Below are 19,900 nucleotides of genomic sequence, written 5' to 3' on the forward strand. Positions count from 1 at the left end.
CAAAACGATGGAGGAATAAAATTTCTTTTTGCATCTTTTATTTTTACTTTTTTTTTCACACAATTCATAGATTCACGTTTTCTCTTCTGGAAAGTTCCGGCAAATGATGGCGATCCGTCTGCTTCTCGGGATGTGTTTTCCTTCGTAATAGGATTCTTCGTTCTTTAGAATTTCGTGAGTGAACATGTATCGCACTTTATCCCTGAGGAAGGGAGATTAAAAACTGACATGATCTTTTGCACAGTGTACACATATCTCCAATCATGGAGAGGTGAATAATGTTTGCATAATGCAAGGGTCTAGGTCGAGCCCAGTGGTTTCCAACCTTTTTAAACATAAGATCACTTTTAGAATCGAAATGCAACCCAAGATCTCCCCTTAAAAAATTCTACTTTACTAAATATATATATATATATATGCTTATGCATAACACACCTTGTTCTTAGTGTGACACCTGTGCTTGCACACTATCTGAGTGCTTTGAAGTCTGGGTCCTCGTTTGAGATGGCCAGTCTCATACAATCCATCAGATGGACATCTGTGAGATAAGGACGATACTTTGTGAGATGGATTTTTCCCAGATGAAATCATCGTCTGACATATGTGGAATTAGAGTAGGCCTTCACCTCGAGTGCACAGGAAGTAAGAAGAGGGTACTTCTCTCTGTTTGAAATTCCCCAAAACTCTTTCTCCCTTGACCTAGCTTTCAGCTCTGTCATCTTGCATGGTGATTATCTCCATGTCACGTCCACTGCTCTGGTCAAACACCTGCTGAAATTTTGCTCAGTTCTCCAATGTCCACTTCAAGAAAATTATTTGAGACAAAACGATTTCTTCCATCTCGTCTCCCTCCTGAAATTGTCTGTTGAATTCCTTTTCCAATCGTCAGGTGGTCATGCAATTTTATTTTTATGGAACACTTCTTTGGTGTTTTGTAGGATTTTCTCCAGATTTGGGAAGTGTCCTGTCACCTTGTTCTTTAACTGTGAGGACCACAGGCCTTGTTTCAACTTGAATGCATTCACTGCACTGATCATGTGTGACAAGTCCCTGTCCCTCCCCTGCAGTTCGTGATTCAGCTCGTTAAGTTTTGCCTATATTTGATTTAGGAAAGGTGACATTTTCAGGAATCAGATCTAAAAATCTCTGGAGGACTTTTCCTCGACTTAACCACTTCACATCTTCATGAAGGATGAGCTCACTGCAGGTGGCATCGAGCTCATCGAGTAACAATTTGAACGAGCAATGGTGCAAGCTCTAGCAATAATTGAGTTGACGATCTTGATAACTGTCATAACATGAGAAACGTTGATATCCTTGCTCGCTAGCGCTTGTTGGTGGATAACACGGTGGTAATTGACAAAGGAGGCAAATGCATGATCATTTCAGCAAAGTGCAATAAGGCCTGCATTGGCACCCAGCAATGTCGGTGCACCTTTAAAATTCGTTGTAGACATCCTCGCCTCTTGTCCTCTAAGTGGCAAAAGAGAGAAAGTCGTTCGTTGTTACTGAGTCTTGAATGCTATGCAAATTAAAACAATCAGCTGGGCCGTATCCATTGTGTATACCGATGCATCAAACTGCAATGAGAAACATTCACAATGTGATGTCTTTAAAGATAAATTCACAGTATTTGATGAGACATGTCCTCGGACAGCGATTCCACCCTTTTGGCTACTTTAGAAGTGGCATGCTCTTGATGGCTGTCGTAATTTCATCGTTGTTTTTCTTTCTTTAAACAAGCTGTCGGCAGTAACCGTCATAGCCTCATTGATTAACTTCATCGGTGAATGGTTTCTTATGTTTCGCCAGCAGGTGGCTAATGCGAAAAGATGCCTTCTTGGACGGGCCCGGCTTCTCGCTCGTCATTTTGGATATGAGCAACCGACAACTGTATGGCAGCCACAGCAGTACAGCAACTGCATCATTAATGGATAATCAGTTCGTTTAAATGCAAATAATTTCTGATTGACCTGTGCGCCCACATTTAGCTCTTTTAAAAACTCTCCAGCAGCTTGCGTGTGCGACCCACAGCCACTGCAGTTTCAAATACAACCACCATACAACCACGACCCTTCCCATACTTTTTTTTTAATGTTCAGATCGACGAGTGAAGATTCTGGGATCGACCTGTCAATCCCGATTGCGAGGCTCCAGCTAAACGACAAGGTAGCAAGGTTAGCAAGTCCCAAAGGGTATGAGCAAAATGGGGAGTGGGGTATAAGTATATATACAAAGATCTGATGGAGCACATCAACTGGTTCTGATGGATCTTTGTTGTGACTTTTTTTTTTCTCGATGGCTCCTTGAAACATTTGCAGCTGAGTGAAGGGTAGCCCATGACCTGGAAGATTCTCTTAAAATGTCCGGTCTCGCACAGACTCATCACGCGGTAAAGCAGGGGGTTGATTTTTCTATTACTGGTAGCCTATTGCACAAAGTTGCAAACATTTTACTCACCGCATGATATAAAAGGAGCGCCGTTTGAGCAGCATATCCATTTGTTCAGCCGTTCCTTCATGTACGAAACGTATGACGCAGGTGGACAGCAAGCTGAGGCCAGCGATGGTGTTCCCACAGAACTGCATCGACACCAGAACATCTTAGCTGATACCAACATTGCTTATTAACTGGGAAAATTCCTTCCTTATGTCTAAAGCAGAGCATAATAGAGCCGATGATACAAAAGGCAGGAATGGTCTTGTACCTGTTGAAGCACCTTTTCACTCCATCTATCAGTCATCTACTACTTCTTTAACGGCCACAATTATTCCTACGTCCTTGTGGGGTTGACCGGGGGAAGCTTGTCCCAAATCTTCAACGAACCAGTCCTGACGACGTTCAATTAAGGTTATGCCAGAAATATTGAATTTTGGCCATGGTGCTTGCGATAGCTCATCTGCTCTTCATGAAGGACACCATGAGATGTTTAACGTCCACCAAATAATGCCAGCACATGGGACGCCCATTTAACGTCAGAGGGACGGCACACCCATTGACGAATCGCCCTGCCTGTGAACCACCAGGATGACAGTTTATCGCTGGGATGAGATTCAAACCCAAGCCAGACATCTTAGAGGTGAGTGTGCATACCTCTCGGTCTAGGCCATCCTGTCGGGCCCCCCTTTAGTCATTTACTTACAAAGAAGAAATGGGTGAATGAATGAATGTCACCTTGATGCTGTCGACATGTGGTTTGATGTACCCATGAGCATCCAAATCTAGGATGTGGATCAGAGGGCTGACTTCACTTCTTGTTCCAAATGCTGTCTCAAAAACTCTATGCAACAGAGAGGCAGCCTCAGCACTCCATTTCTCCCGCTCTATCTCATGATAGCCATGGATAGCCTAAGAGAAGAAAATCCTATTAGTTTATACAGATCGGTTGCAGGACAGTGCAAATTGGCCACAGGCTTTTACTTTCTAAACAAGGGATATCAAAGCTTATGGAACAGCAGAACAAAAGTGTCAACAGACAGTGTGGCGAAGGAAATAGGGACAAGAATGTAAGTGAGGATTAACCACAGTACGAATAGTTTCAGTTGAAAGGGGGAAGGGTCTCAATCGGTGTCGTAAAATTGGGACACCATGAGGTAGGCAGCACACGTGAAGGTCCTGGAGAGAAAAGGCAAGAGACAACAGATTCGGGAAGTTCTATATGTGAGAGAAAATGTGACTGGGGGGGGGGGGGGGGTGAATGGAGGTGACCAACGAGTTTAGACTTGGTGACAGTCATAAGGCAAGTCTGATAGAATGTGTGTGACAGTTAGAAAGACAGGTGAGGACAGCAAGAGCAAGCCGAAAATAGACCTAAAGACTGCAACGCCACTAACTTGCTCATGATAAACAAAAAGCTGACCTTCACATTCAGACTTTTGGCCTAAGATGGTGATGACAAGGTGGGCCTTAAACGTCATTGCTTTAAGGGTGGCAAGATGGAAAGCAGTAGCAGTGGTCTACTATGGAGAAGCATATTCCATGAGACTTCAGAAAAGCCTTGAGGGTGGCACAGCTACTCCCTCCCTCATATTGTAGGCCTCCAACTTCAGAGGACAGCAAAGTGAGGGATCCTCCGGTAGCCTCTGAATCTCCTGACATTATTTGTCTCGTGTAAACTTTTCTTGCATGCAGAAGGTTGGAAACTCATGTATTTTCCAATGCAGCACCTGGCTTTGGAGGCTCGCTTGGCGATATGATCTGCCCAATAAAGATGAAAGCTGATGGCGAGTCCCAGGAGCTCAAGAGATGAGAGAGTAACCACAGAAATAAACTATTGTAGGGTTTGCCAGCTGCTTGTTATGGAGATACAAATTGAGGATTGTTTCTTTCCTGCATTACAGGACATTACAGGATGATGAACAGTTGCTTATTTTCACAAGATCTGCAGAGAGGGATGCTGCTGCAGCGTAATTGGCAGTGGGAGACTTTGAAGGTAGGAGGAGGGAGAGGGGAAGCTATGGTCAGTGAGGAACTATCCTGCACAGAGTTGACTTATATACAATGTGGCACAAAGTACAGGGTTTCCACAAATTACCATTCCAAATTCAAATCATAATAAATAAAAAAACGATGAAATGGGATATCCCAATGTGGTTTGCTGCATGTGAAAGAATATTCCTCAAAGTTTTATTTACATTTTTTTTTGGTGCCAGGAGTCTCCTGATACATGGTAGATGACATTTGCTGCATATGGTGCCCCCACAAGAAACAGCGCAATGTGTTTCCTGGTTTATAAAGACAAAATCATCTACATGGGTTCAACAACGCTTCAGGATGATCTATGGAAGAAAGCCAAGCACGAGTGGTGAGGATGTTGAACACACTTGTGAGTCGTTCGAGCGCAGTCTCTATGAGTCCTTTAGGACTGCCACCATGGAGCTGCAGCTACACTGCTCAACAGTACATGAAGTGCTGCACACGCGATTGCAGCTGTACACATGGAAAGTTCACTTAAACCGGACGACTGCATGCGATGAATCACATTTTCAGTGGATATTTTGGAATGCTGAGACGGAGATGACGGATTCCCATGATGCGTGCTCTTCTCAAATGAGTTAACCTTCCATGTTTTGGGAAAGTTAACAGACATAATATCATGATTTGTGGCTCTGAGCCTCCACATGAGGTCTGAGAACTTGAGCATGACAGTGTCGGGGAAGTATTGCGGGCATTCATCTCCAAGTTACACGGGAGAATGTCTTCATCATTCTTTGAGAAAGAGGGTGTATGCCATGATTAACTTCATTTTTAGCCACAAATTTTCTTTCTCGAACTTCTTCCAAATTCCGTTAGCACTCCCTTCAAAATGTGATCTCGTCTTATCCTTATGCTCAGTCACATCTGAATCTGCTTTCCGCACACACTGAATCAGATAGGGTACATCTTACCATGAAACAGCATAATCATGTATATCTTCCGACAGTTTCACATTCAACAATTTGTTGTTTTCCCTTAACACAAAAAGTTATATTCATCTTTATGCGTCACACAAATAATATTCAATCAGGTATGTATTTCACTCCTAAACTAAGAATAGCATCCACAATTGCTTTCAGGTTAATATAGTTCAAAAATTAACTCATGCAGGTATTTTAGCACTACTCTAAGAAAATAAATTGTATATGATTACAATCACAAACGGGAATACCTAATTCCCAACAACAATTTTCCCAAACCAACAAATTAAGCATAATGTATTATTACCATAATTCCTCTCCACTTTTTTCTTTTCCCTCTTTTTTCCCTTAACAGTGTGGCACTCGTGGTGATATGAGTTCACTGATATTGTAATTGACACAACTCATAACATTGTCGTTATGCCATTATCTTAATTCTACTGTATTCATTTGCAACATCACTTGATTTAATCTTTTAATCTCAGTATTTATGTCGCCATAAAAGTCTTCCTTTTCTGGTTCCACATTTCTTTCCTCATTTGTCACTTCATGCGTTATCATCGTGTTGTTGGTTACTTTATTCAAACACACCATCACTAAGGCTTTCAAGCAAGCCACCACTAAAACAATTGCCAATATAACTACTAAACCAACAAACAAATATTGGAGTATCTTAGCTACCACCCCTCCAAATGTGTTTCCCAACCATGCAAAGGCACCCCCTTTTATATAATCGTGGTATCTTGCTCCCTCTTGTCTGATTGTATCGGCTATGTTATAAATTTCTTCTGACTCATCAGGTATGTACGTACAGCAATGTGTACCAATGACTGCACATGTACCTCCTTTTTCTGCTAACAGCATATCTAATGCCATACGATTTTGTAATGCCATCGTTCTTGTTGTTGCCAGCTCTCTTGTAAGTTTTTCCAATCCACTAGCTGTTTTATTTGCCAACTTCTCCATAGCCAATGCCATGTGCCTGAGTTCTCGCCCTGCCTTCCAGGTTCCATAAAATGGAAATATTACCATTCCAATCCATTCCCCCATGCTAATAGTTCTTTTCTGCCTAGAATGCAGGATATGCGTTGGTGACTTTGTTAACAGGCGCATGTGTGCAAGCACAAACCCCATAAAACATGTTCCGAACCATCCCGAGGGAAGATACGGATATGCCTTGTGTCCACATATAAAATACGTATTATTATATGTCCATGTGTTGTCCATTCCCCACATACCTTCCCAATATAAAGCTAAACCCTTCGTGCCATTTGGTCCTAGTGGGACAGGTGTTCTCATCCAGCCTTCTTCGTGACCATAATTGTGGCATTTAGAGGTTCCCATAGACCTGTTATGCGTAGGCGTTTGGGGTCTGGTGATACACATTAATCCTGTCATTTGCTGCTGGACGGTCATGTAAGAGGGCATTTTGTTCTTATCATATGTAGGTCTATAACTGTCCTTAAATTGGTTACAATTATATCCCCCTTTTTGCCATCCCACTTTCCCGGACAGTTGGCCGTTAAAATCTGATGCTATCAGGGTGTGAGGGAAGCGGCTACATAACTCCGCCCAACCAAAAGGAACTGCCTCCAATGGTACTCCGATCTCACTAGAATGCAGCATTTGTGTACATATCCAACAATTACTTTCATTTGCTATAGCAGCCCTTGTATGGGCTAAATGTAAAAAAGTATTAATCCCGTGTAATCCATCGGGTTCTAAAGGTGTGTCTTTATCCTTCATCAAACTTCTCTTCTGCTTTTGTCGTTCCGCATGATCATATATCTGTATATCATTTGCTGGTGTTGCGTTTTGTTCCCTCATTACCCCAAAATAATCCATACAACACAGAGTCCCCACTACTAGAGAACCCATTCCTAGGATAAATATCACCATTTTCAAGGAGTATCTGAAGTAGAAGTCTCTGGTTTCCCTTGATTGGTCGGCTTGTCTTGATAAGGTGTTTCCCTTTGTCCCACCTGTATCCATCTGTAAAACATGTGAGCTACCCCTTGTATATGTCCGTACCTATAACATAATTACATGTCAATAAAATTCAACATCGTAACTAATAACCTTCCTAACAGGTTAATGAAAGAAAATCCCTAAAAATTCCTTATTCTTTAACATCAATCTGATTATTTGCCTTTCCCTGATTCCCTTATATCCCGGGGTCCACCTAACTCCCTTGATCATGAGTGTAATTGTGCTACATTATCACTCATGCTGTACTAATATCAGTAGGTAATTGTATGTCATGTAGGCAAATAAATGTCGCTATCTCAAGTAGGAATATCACATGTTGAAAATGTAATGTTTATCAATGCAAGGGGTGTTAAAATGTAATTCAAATGATTGTAAATCACGACTATCATTTATCTGCCACTGAATGTTCTGCTGGGCTGCTAGGTGCAGCCTCATTTTCTGTGGGATCGTCCACCTTAGCCCCATGTGCTTGCTTGCAATGAGAGGCATGAATCCAACTTTCTATTTTGGGTCCATATTCGTTTCTATTCTTATCAATCTCCTATGGTTTATCATTTCGTTCCAAGATACCGCAACCAAAGGTTTTATCCAAAGCTCTACCAAACTATTTCCAATTTGAACAAAAAATGCTAATTAAACAACAATTCAAAGAATTAACTTCAGTGGGTCAACAAACTCATTTTATAAACAGATCTAATTTTCCCATCCAATAATTTTCCTTGCCAAATGTCATATTGCAACACTTTAATAAACCTTCGAAAAATGTCTCCCAAATCAATAAATTCCCTTTTTACTTCCCAAATACTCATCTGTAAATTACATATTCAATTACAGTTTCTCCCTATTTGTTCGGCCTAAATGGCCACCGAAGTGGCTGCCAACATGCAGTACCGTTTTTATCTACCAAGCAAGTATTCGTCCACATAAGATCTCTACCAAAATGTTGTTTGTAAAAAACAAATCTGGGATTTCTGATTACATGGATGCACACTCTCAGGACATTTCAGGCTGCTTGTTAACAATCCACTACGATAAATTAATTTCTTTACCCACAATCAAATAATTAGTACAAATTGAGGATATTATCCCTATCACATTCATTTATAGATTCATTATGTTGGATCTAAATTTTCTCCCACTGCTGCAAGGAAGAACAATAGCTCTCATAAGTCTTTGTAATATCTCACTTCATTTACCCAGCATCGTAGAATTTATTTACTATCCATTCCCATCTGTTAACCAGTGACTTTGTTTGAACTCCAAAACTTAATTTGACGAATCCCATGTGTACAGCTACCACTTATTGAAACCCATACTTTTGTAGAAAATATCCAAGTAAGTGTTTTTATTTTAAACCCCCTTAACTGTTGCTCATCCATTTCTATGCAGCCAGTGAGTATTACTGACACCAGTATGCCAATATAGGTGTGCGAGTTTAACAAATATGTTGCAGGTACACGTGACATCGCGTTCTGAGTATAAATAACGTAACAGCGCGTTCATGTCTGCCCCTTGGTTTAAGATTCACAATGCATTCCGTTTTAAAACTCACAATAGTTCCAACCAGCAAGATATTCTTTACTATTTTCCCATATCATCTATGCCTAATACACAACCATACATGCAGCACAATTTATATGCTGATAAAATTCAAGTTTATATATATAAAATCCGTGAGCAGAGCACTCTGGGAAGTCAGTGCAAGACCTCTCCCAAATTTGGCCAATTTTGTACTCCCACATTTCCATGAAGCTCATATCCATAAATAGCTTTGATTCTCATATAAATTCTATCAAAATGGAATCTCAAGATTACTCCCAATTTTTACTATCAATGAATTTACTATCAATGAATGGCTGCTCATAACTCAGTAAATCAAATTTTTATATTCCATCTCCCTTGACAAAAAGGATAATGTTCATAATCAAATTATATTTCTATTTTATTTTACTAATTCTCTCGATATGCGATCCCATCCACATGGAACTATCTATTTTCAGACAAGGCACACTGTCGGTGTCAACAATCTTGTAAGATTGATACACAAAAACACACACACACATGCATTATGCATATTTGTTTGCGTTGGAACCATTATTTACAGATCAGATGGGTGTCAATTTTATTTCAATTTCATTAAATTTGTCAATCAAATTCAAAATGCTTATACACAAATAAACCAAAAGTCCATTCTTAGAAAACCCCTATGATGTCACATTGAAATTACCCTTTCAGCCTCCACAATAATCTATCCAAATTTTGACTACACACCCATTTGCATGTCAGTCGACCACTGACCTATCAATCGTGCAGAACACTAGTCCGAAATTCCCACCTGATCATCATGTGACTCTTGTCACTTGGTTTGCCAAAAAATTGCAATGCAATTGTTCCAAACTTTGTAAATTTAAAATTGCTGTGCCCAAAATAGAAGATCCAATTTTGGCATTTGATCAATTAATTATTAATTTGTTAACAAGCAAAAAGAAAAAATGAATCATTCTTGCTCTGAAAACTTTTCAGACAAGAATCATCGACAGTTATTCATGTTTGTCCAGTAATCGAATCTGTTGAGGCCAATCATCATTTGGGATTTGCAGCAATGAAGGCCTAATCATTGTCTGAGGTACCGGTAAGCACTGGTACCCTTGATCTTGGTTTGCCCCATAAACTTGTCTTCCTGTTGACATACGGACATCTTCTTCTCCAATGTCCCATCTTTCCACACTCGAAACACCGGTTTCTGTCGTTGTCTGATCTGTGCACCTGTGCACTTGTATTGCTGGGCTGCATCTCTACATCCCTGAGTTGCCACTGCAATCTTTCGTTATTTCCTGAAACACGAAAAAATTCTCTGTACCGTCCTTTTTGGGGAGACAACTGGAAATCAGATGGGACAACTGTCACTTTCATTCCTAATTTCGAGGGCAGTTGTGCATTTGTCTCCTCCACTGTATCCTGTATCCTTTTTATTTTAATTTTAAGTTCTAGATCCGTTATCCGTTCTTGCTGTTCCCGTTGTCTGGATTCACCATCCCAAAGATGGAATGCAAGCCAGTCTACCATTAGATTCTGTCTCTTCCTGGCTTTCAATCTTTGTTCCAATCTTTCCAATCGACTTCGCTCAAATGTACCATCTCTTGGAAACTCCTCATCATGTCCCTTTGTCCACAAATACCAATTCTCGACCTGCCTTATAGCTTCGGCACCATAATGGTCGTACATATGATGTGTACAAGCACCTTTTTGTGGAATTTCTGGTTGTCCTTGTGTATTCTTGCAGGCTCCATTTCCCATTCTGCCTTTTATCAAAGTAGCGTTGGATGTGTTGTAGCTTGTTCCAGGTTCCTCTAAAGCTTCACTCGTACCTCCAGGAAGGATCTCTCCACCTGTTCACACGGTGATTTCCAGAGAATCTCCCTCAGCTGTGGCTTTTGCACAATCCAATCTCACAGATCAGTATTTGCAGATGAGCCGGAGGGTCAGTATGAAATGGGTGAATCCTCAGGTGTCCGCTCTGTTTGACGGGGAAATCACACAATGGTAACCGCACATATATATCTGTATATAAACTCATCACCTTGCTCAATTTTCCCAGGTTGTCTCCACATTGATAATATCTCGCAAAGATATCAAAGCTTCTTTCTTGAGACCGCATTTTCATCAATCAAACAATCAATATATTCAATTCAATTTATTCAGTTCAATTTATTCAGTTAAATTTATTCAATTTCAATTAATTCATCAATATTCATCAATAAATCAAATTAATCATTTTGAATGACTCCTTGCATAAGCCCTTTCCCCAATGATGTCAGGACAGGTCCATCCATTGACTGAGATCGACTCTCATCGGTCGTCACCTCTGGTTTGTACCTCATGTCAATTGATGAATCACCGTCCTGTCCTAGGGTCATATCTGACATATTTCCCCATTTTGCCTGGTCTCCACAAATTTTATTTGCAGCCACTAAAGGCAACTCATCCTTTATTCGTGAGACAGCCAAAATGGATGGCAGATATTAAAGTTCATTGGAAAAAAAATCTCATCATTTTTCCTTTAATAGTACCCAAAATCTCTTGGCAATTTAAATTTCGTAAAACTCCTGAAATAAGACTTTAAAATTCCTTCAATCATGCTAAATTTTGAAACTCCATCACTTGTAACACCCAATTTATCCCATAGGGCTTGAAAGTTCTTTCCCAAGTTCATGCAATCATTCTGCATTTGAACCCTATGATATCATTCATAATAATCATCATGATTTTATAGTCATGGTCATATCATAATCATCTATTTAAAACGAACATTTCCTTTATCACCACAGCTATGTGGTATAATCAACAATAGAATAAAACTGTACATAGCAACAGGCTACCTCATGGCCACTTAGTATACCTATTGACAATAAGTCATAACAATATCGAATAATCATTGAACAATTCAAAAATCGCTTCCACTGCTCCAGCCGCAGCATTCGTCATTTTGTCTGCTCATCTGCATGACCAAAACGAAATAAAGGGAGCTCAACCATTACACAGTGCTTTTAATGGCGCATGCCATAGGACCTCAACGCAATTTCGACTCGGCCATAAAACGAGCAAATTTTGCAGGATGTTAACTGGAATTAGTCGTGAAAATATATCCAAAATACACAAAAAATACACACCCACAAAAATAAACAAACCCAAACAAACCCAATGTCGACCATCTTACACAGTAATCACATCATTTCAGCATCGTATTGATTGCTGAAATATTCCAGGGTTTATACACACCTTTAAAGAGGTATGCGTGGTGTTGCCCCCTCCCACGTTTATTCCAGGGTTTATACACACCTTAAAAGAGGTATGCGTGGTGTTGCCCCCTCCCACTTTTAATTCCTCATTAAATTCCTCATTAAATTACTCATTAAATTACTTATTAAATTACTCATTAAATTACTCATTAAATTACTCATTAAATTACTCATTAAATTACTTATTAAATTACTTATTAAATTACTCATAAAATTACTCATTAAATTACTCATTAAATTACTTATTAAATTACTCATTAAATTACTCATTAAATTACTTATTAAATTACTCATTAAATTACTCATTAAATTACTCATTAAATTACTCATTAAATTACTCATTAAATTACTTATTAAATTACTCATTAACTTAACTTACATAGTTTCAGCATTGTATTGATTGCTGAAATATTCCAGGGTTTATACATACCTTAAAAGAGGTATGCGTGGTGTTGCCCCCTCCCACGTTTATTCCAGGGTTTATACACACCTTAAAAGAGGTATGCGTGGTGTTGCCCCCTCCCACTTTTAATTACTCATTACATCGTTTCCATTAAAAAACATCGCTTCTACTGCTCCAGCCGCAGCATTCGTCACTTTGTCTGCTCATCCGCATGACCAAAACGAAATAAAGGGAGCTCAACCATTACACAGCGCTTTTAATGGCGCATGCCATAGGAACTCAATGCAATTTCGACTCGGCCAGCAAACGAGCAAATTTTGCAGGATGTTAACTGGAATTAGTCGTGAAAATATATCCAAAATACACAAGAAATACACACCCACACAAATAAACAACATTTATTCCGTTCAACAGAACAAACATTTCCTCTATCATGACATGCATGTCTTCAAAATTATATGACCAAGAGAAAAAAGTAAAACTAATTAACACTGCGGGCAGTGATGATCCGGGGACCATACCGCTCCATCCTGATTGGACGAGTGCGTGCTAGAGTCGTTAACAACGACAGTCCAGATCCGATTGTTCAAAATTTCAACTCAATCGATCGAAAAATGAACGCAGGGATGCATTTTAAAGGTGCAGTGGCACTAACTGAGTTGCCACGAATATGGCCACGAAATTGCCAATATGGCCATCACAAAATATTTTCCTTAATCAATTGGCTCATAGCATAACCAATCTGCAAGTATCTCATCCGAAGATGTATCTCTGAGGACTTTTAATTAAATAAGTCATTTATAAATCAACGAGTTAATTTATTAAATGATTAATCAATAAATCAAAAGTTTCCTTGACAGCCACATCACTTGGTCAGTGTCATGTCCAAATATCAGCTTCCTTACTCAAAAGGTGCCTGAGTTAATGTAATGTAATTACTGTAATAAGATTACTGCAATTACTGTAATGATTACTGTAATTACTGTAATTACCGGAACTGTAATTACTGTAATTACCTCAGGTAATTACTGTAATGTAATTACTGTAATTTAATACGAAATGTAATTAATTAAATAAGTACTTCCTTAATCGCTAATAATTAAATAACTCGTGAATTCTTATCCGATTTACTTAACATTTGAGTGTCCCCAAAACGTTGGAGCAAAACGTTGCAACAACGAAAGTGAAACGTTGTAGCGACGTTGTGGAAACGTCAGCAAAACACAACATTTGAATGTTCCCAAAACGTTGGAGCAAAACGTTGCAACAACGAAAGTGAAACGTTGTAGCGACGTTGTGGAAACGTCAGCAAAACACAACATTTGAATGTTCCCAAAACGTTGGAGCAAAACGTTGCAACAACGAAAGTGAAACGTTGTAGCGACGTTGTGGAAACGTCAGCAAAACACAACATTTGAATGTTCCCAAAACGTTGGAGCAAAACGTTGCAACAACGAAAGTGAAACGTTGTAGTGACGTTGTGGAAACGTCAGCAAAACACAACATTTGAATGTTCCCAAAACGTTGGAGCAAAACGTTGCAACAACGAAAGTGAAACGTTGTAGCGACGTTGTGGAAACGTCAGCAAAACACAACATTTGAATGTTCCCAAAACGTTGGAGCAAAACGTTGCAACAACGAAAGTGAAACGTTGTGGCGACGTTGTGGAAACGTCAGCAAAACCCAACATTTAAATGTTCCCAAAACGTTGGAGCAAAACGTTGCAACAACGAAAGTGAAACGTTGTGGCGACGTTGTGGAAACGTCAGCAAAACCCAACATTTAAATGTTCCCAAAACGTTGGAGCAAAACGTTGCAACAACGAAAGTGAAACGTTGTGGCGACGTTGTGGAAACGTCAGCAAAACCCAACATTTAAATGTTCACAAAACGTTGGAGCAAAACGTTGCAACAACGAAAGTGAAACGTTGTGGCGACGTTGTGGAAACGTCAGCAAAACCCAACATTTAAATGTTCCCAAAACGTTGGAGCAAAACGTTGCAACAACGAAAGTGAAACGTTGTGGCGACGTTGTGGAAACGTCAGCAAAACCCAACATTTAAATGTTCACAAAACGTTGGAGCAAAACGTTGCAACAACGAAAGTGAAACGTTGTGGCGACGTTGTGGAAACGTCAGCAAAACCCAACATTTAAATGTTCACAAAACGTTGGAGCAAAACGTTGCAACAACGAAAGTGAAACGTTGTGGCGACGTTGTGGAAACGTCAGCAAAACCCAACATTTAAATGTTCACAAAACGTTGGAGCAAAACGTTGCAACAACGAAAGTGAAACGTTGTGGCGACATTGTGGAAACGTCAGCAAAACCCAACATTTAAATGTTCACAAAACGTTGGAGCAAAACGTTGCAACAACGAAAGTGAAACGTTGTGGCGACGTTGTGGAAACGTCAGCAAAACCCAACATTTAAATGTTCCCAAAACGTTGCAACAACAAATGATCACAAGTAATTATCACATTGCAATGACCTCTTAACATTCCTAAACCAATATCCCATTAAAATCCCATTAAAATCCCATATCTTGTCACGGCGTGCCCGCACGTATACTAGGGCGTGCCCGCACGTATGTGCTTGCCCGTACGTGCTTGCAAAAAAAATGCGTGCAAACAACAACAACAAATTTTCTTTGAAACCACGTGGGAGTAACGACCACAGAACCCCCCCCCCCCCCCTCTATTTACATGAAATGGTTTGGTCCATTCGCAAAGCCAAAGCGAACGACCACAGAACCCCCCCCCCCCTCTATTTACATGAAATGGTTTGGTCCATTCGCAAAGCCAAAGCGAACGGCTTGCGAGTACGGTAGAACCCCCCCCCCCCCCCCTCTATTTACATGAAATGGTTTGGTCCATTCGCAAAGCCAAAGCGAACGGCTTGCGAGTACAGTGACCATACCTTGGGAACCACTTGTCCGATTAATTTTAAACCTTGAAAAGGCACATCCTCGGGTCCCCAGCAATATACCTGGCAAGTTTCAAGTATATCGGACCGGTAGTTGTCGAGAAACAGCGGTCGCATACAGACAGACAGACAGACCCACACACACACACACACACACACACACACACACACACACACACACACACACACACACACACACACACACACACACACAGAGATTACTGGAATTATAGATAGATTATTTTTTCAAAAGCACTTGTTCACCAATTTCCCAAATTTCAGCTTCCTAGCTCAAAGGATGGCTAAGATATCGCCCAGACGAACAAACACACAACTAGAACGACGCTCAGGAGAGAGCATATCTCCGCCTTGGTGAACAGTTTATGTTTTGTATCCCACTGATAGGCCGGATCTGGATTCGGACCTGAACCAAAATGTAATCGGCGTGTTCTCGTCACCTCCCCAACTCATCCACCAGGTTCATTCACTCATCCATAACTTTTTTAAATATATGAATAATATTAAAATAATAACATTAATAAGTATATTATGTTAAATATAATGTATATCGCTTTTCACCCGATCTCTTGATGGTGAAGAATCACTTTAAACAATTCTCGTAGCCGGATTCGCACCTGGGTCTTCACCAAAATCCAATCATTTCGTCCGTGTCACCCATGCTATCTGTCTGACAAATTTCGTCAAAAAAACAACAGCACTGGTTTTGTTTCCTGGAAGATTCCTGCAAAACGCTTTGCTTCTCGCAAAACGTCCGCCTATGAGAACTAGAGGGAGGGGAGGGAGAAGGAGCGGGAGCAAGAGACAGGGTGCCGGAATGGACATGAGGGACAATGAGGGACAGTGAGGGAGTGTTGGTATGCAATTTTTATCCAATCGCCATCTTTCACAATAATTCTGGACCGGCATGAGGTGGGATTGTCTGTCATGAATTTATTTGTTGATCGAACGAGTTTTAGATATGGCGGGAAAACTGAAAAAAAAATTCTCTCCTCCACCCCCCCCCCTTTTTTTTTTTTTTTTTTTTTTTTACTTTGGACCCACGGCTTTCGTCCTACACAATTCCGTTTAATTTGTCTAAATCCGACCAGTCGTTCCAAAGATATAAGCCGTTTTGTCGCAATACCATAAATTGGAATGAGGTAAAAATATATATATAAATATAATTCCATTTCCCGGTTCCCTGTCGCACGCCGAGCAAGTCGCGTGATTTGAACAAGTGCAAAAAAAAAGAAGTACTTTACACGTGTGCGGGTGTATAAACGAGTGTACCGGCCTTACACGTCTTGGAAGCAAATGGTCGCATGGTGCACGCATGCTCCGTTTGCTCCCAGGTCACAGTAAGACCCTTAATGACCAGCGCAAAAAATACGTATTTACAGAAATCATTTAGAAAAACACGAATGATAGCTACAGTCGTTTATCGAAGTACCATTCGTGATGGGTCACGCCACCTATATCGCGGCATCGGTGCGCAAGGAAGCCCCAGACCACCTGCTCCCCCATGTATGTACACATAACTTCCAAGTTCGTAAATCATATTGGACAAAACAAGACACACTCACCTTTTAAAGACTTGTTTGTACAATTGATGTCAGCGGTGCCTCCAAATTGTCGGGGAAGTATTGCGGGAGACTCAAGACTCCAATGACCGGACACAGGTTTTACAAAAGGTCTGGTTTATTAACTGGTTATTCATTTCATTTCCAATTACCAAATAATACCGCTTAATTCAATGGACCAGGTTAACTCTTTTCGCATGGTCCTTCTCGTTCGGCCGATGTTCCTCCGCCACTCCCGTCGGGCAGAGGGTCTGATGATGAGCACTCGTTCGCTCCGTCGAGCAGGAGTTATCGTGGCAAGTCCTTTTTACTCAACGTTTGCTCTCGTTTATATCGACAAACTGGACTTAATCCCCTGTCCGCTGAAACGTTAATCCTTTCTCCGCTAATGCCCCGAGGTCATGCATTGCACCAAGTCCTGGCATCAGCTCGCACCCCTCCTGCTGTGATTTCCATTTACACAGTAGGAGGGTGCTCTAGCCTGGGGCTGTGACCAGGTGTTTCAAGAGATTACCATGTTCGTGCACATTCTGCTTCGTTACCAGATTTAATCAATGAGTTACCAGTGCCAATCAATACGTTACACTGAGTTACACTTCCACAACAGCCTAAAGGTTAACGTGTTGTGCGGCCTCATGCATCACCGAGTCATTGGGCCATTCTTCTCTGCTGAAGCCACTATAAAGTCTGACAATTATTAGCTGAATATGTTGGAGAACCTTGTACTCCCGCAATTGGTGGATCTGATGGAAAGAGGTCATTTACCAACAATACAGAGCTCCCCCACACTGGAGTCTTATAGTGCACAATTTCTTCAATGAACACTTCAATGATTGATGGATTGGGTGCGACGATCCGAAACTGTGGGCACCACGTTTGCTGGACATAACGCCTCTGGATGTTTTTTCATATGGTTATGTGAAGGACCTGGTGTACCGAACGAAGCTTACCGATATTGCAAATCTGAGGAATAAGATAAGGGCTGCAATCAAGACCATAAGTGTATAAATGCTGAACATTGATGAATGTTACACACATTGACGGCTCAACCTGCCTGTGAAACACTGGGATGACAGTTTATGGCTGGATCGGGATTCAAATCCAGGCTGCACAGCTTAGAGGTGAGTGTGCCCTGTTGCAATTGTTGATTCCATGCTTTATTTTTGATTAGGAGAAAGGTGACATATAACATGGATTATCAATGATTGCCAATGTTGCTCACTCATTTACATGTTTAAAACAACAAAATAAAATTGTGAAAGGAAGCCTTTGAGAAGTTAAAGAACACAATGAATGCATGGGTTCCAAAACAACATTTCCTGGCAAAGGTGGAAGTAGCAAAGACAGGAAATAAAAGTAGAGCGGTATAGAAAACAAAGACCATTTTCCAGCTGTGAAAGGAGTACGAATGGTGCAGTACAAACAGTGGCAGAGGGAGCAGACAGACATTGTGCAAGGGGTAGAGCATGAAAAGATCATGCAGAGGGTGCACTGATCAGAGACCTGACAGAAGGTGGAGTTTGTGAAGATCAAAGGCAGGACTGTACGGAGAGGGCGGAGCGTGATAAAATACAGAGGGTGGAGCGAGAAGATTTAAAGAGGCGGGGTTTCAAAGAAAAACAGAGGGGGCGGAGATTGATGTGCAGAGGGCGGAGCGAGAAGATTTTAAAGAGGCGGGGTTTCAAAGAAAAATAGAGGGGGCGGAGATTGACATGCAGAGGGCGGAGCGAGAAGATTTTAAAGAGGTGGGGTTTCAAAGAAAAATAGAGGGGGCGGAGATTGAAGTGCAGAGGGTGGAGCGAGAAGGTTTTAAAACGGCGGGGTTTCAAAGAAAAATAGAGGAGGCGGAGATGGAAGTGCAGAGGGCGGAGCAAGAAGGTTTTAAAGAGGCGGGGTTTCAAAGAAAAATAGAGGGGGCGGAGATTGAAGTGAGGGCGGAGCGAGAAGGTTTTAAAGAGGCAGGGTTTCAAAGAAAAAGAGGGGGCGGAGATTGACGTGCAGAGGGCGGAGCGAGGTTTTAAAGAGGCGGGGTTTCAAAGAAAAACATAGGGGCTGGAGATTGAAGTGCAGAGGGTGAGGTGCCAAGGCGGTCAAACAAGTGGCAGATTGAACAGAAATCGACAACGAATGTGACGAGGAAATGTCATTTAATCAATAACGAAATGCTCAAGGTCAGAGCGAAGCAAGAAATCGAGTAAATAACACAAATCAGAGGGAGATAAGCTCACATCGTCCCAGTGGTCGAACTGGAACTTCATTTTCCGAAACGAAGGCTCCACTTCGTCCAGTAAAATCTGCTCCTCTCGCAGACTCACGAACTCCTCACAGACACCGAACCCGTCGGGCGGTCGCGGCGCGGAAGGCGCGGCAAAGCGGCGGCGCTCGAAGGGTCCGGGAGCGGTGGGTCGTGACACTTTAGCCTTCGCTAACCGAGACACGCGGCCTAACTGGGAGCAAACAGTCCACGTCATAGTACTAGTTCGTACCTTTCTTTCCACAATTATATTGTCCGAAGTGATACACCTATGCCATTTGGGTTAAGCACACACAACACCAACAGGCAAGCCACCTATCATTACAAATGGGCATTACTCTACGTACAGTACGTACAGTAAGCAAAATGACGCGGGTAATGGCAATCCAGCTTCTGTAATCTACGTGACACCTATACACCGTTCAACTGGGCATGATTGGTTTACAGGTTTACGCCACGGTGACAGATTTACAATTGCGGTTATAAATTGGAGTGTGTGAAACAAACATCTAAAATTCGGATTTGGACCCGAACCTCTGGAATGTCCGTCCATCGTC

General features: G+C 41.2%; 1 protein-coding gene across 2 annotated transcripts; it reads right to left on the reverse strand.

Annotated features, from left to right (window-relative positions):
- Nucleotides 1–21: 21 nt before the first annotated feature.
- On the reverse strand, nucleotides 22–19,626 carry LOC144888953 (alpha-ketoglutarate-dependent dioxygenase alkB homolog 7, mitochondrial-like). Of its 2 annotated transcripts, XM_078768726.1 has the most exons (4): nucleotides 19,318–19,626; nucleotides 3,175–3,348; nucleotides 2,461–2,582; nucleotides 22–202 (listed from the first exon to the last, which is right to left on the reverse strand). In XM_078768726.1, exons 1-4 carry the CDS (start codon nucleotides 19,558–19,560, stop codon nucleotides 73–75), a joined length of 669 nt encoding a protein of 222 aa, XP_078624852.1. In that variant the 5' UTR covers nucleotides 19,561–19,626; the 3' UTR covers nucleotides 22–72. The 2 variants fall into 2 exon arrangements, 1 of the variants encoding a protein (XP_078624852.1); XR_013621483.1 differs by lacking the exons at nucleotides 3,175–3,348; nucleotides 19,318–19,626 and adding an exon at nucleotides 436–538 and having other exon boundaries at nucleotides 2,461–2,530.
- Nucleotides 19,627–19,900: the final 274 nt, after the last annotated feature.

This window comes from Myxine glutinosa, unplaced genomic scaffold (genome assembly GCF_964187855.1).
Source record: "Myxine glutinosa unplaced genomic scaffold, kmMyxGlut1.1 SCAFFOLD_205, whole genome shotgun sequence".
Taxonomy (NCBI): domain Eukaryota; kingdom Metazoa; phylum Chordata; class Myxini; order Myxiniformes; family Myxinidae; genus Myxine; species Myxine glutinosa.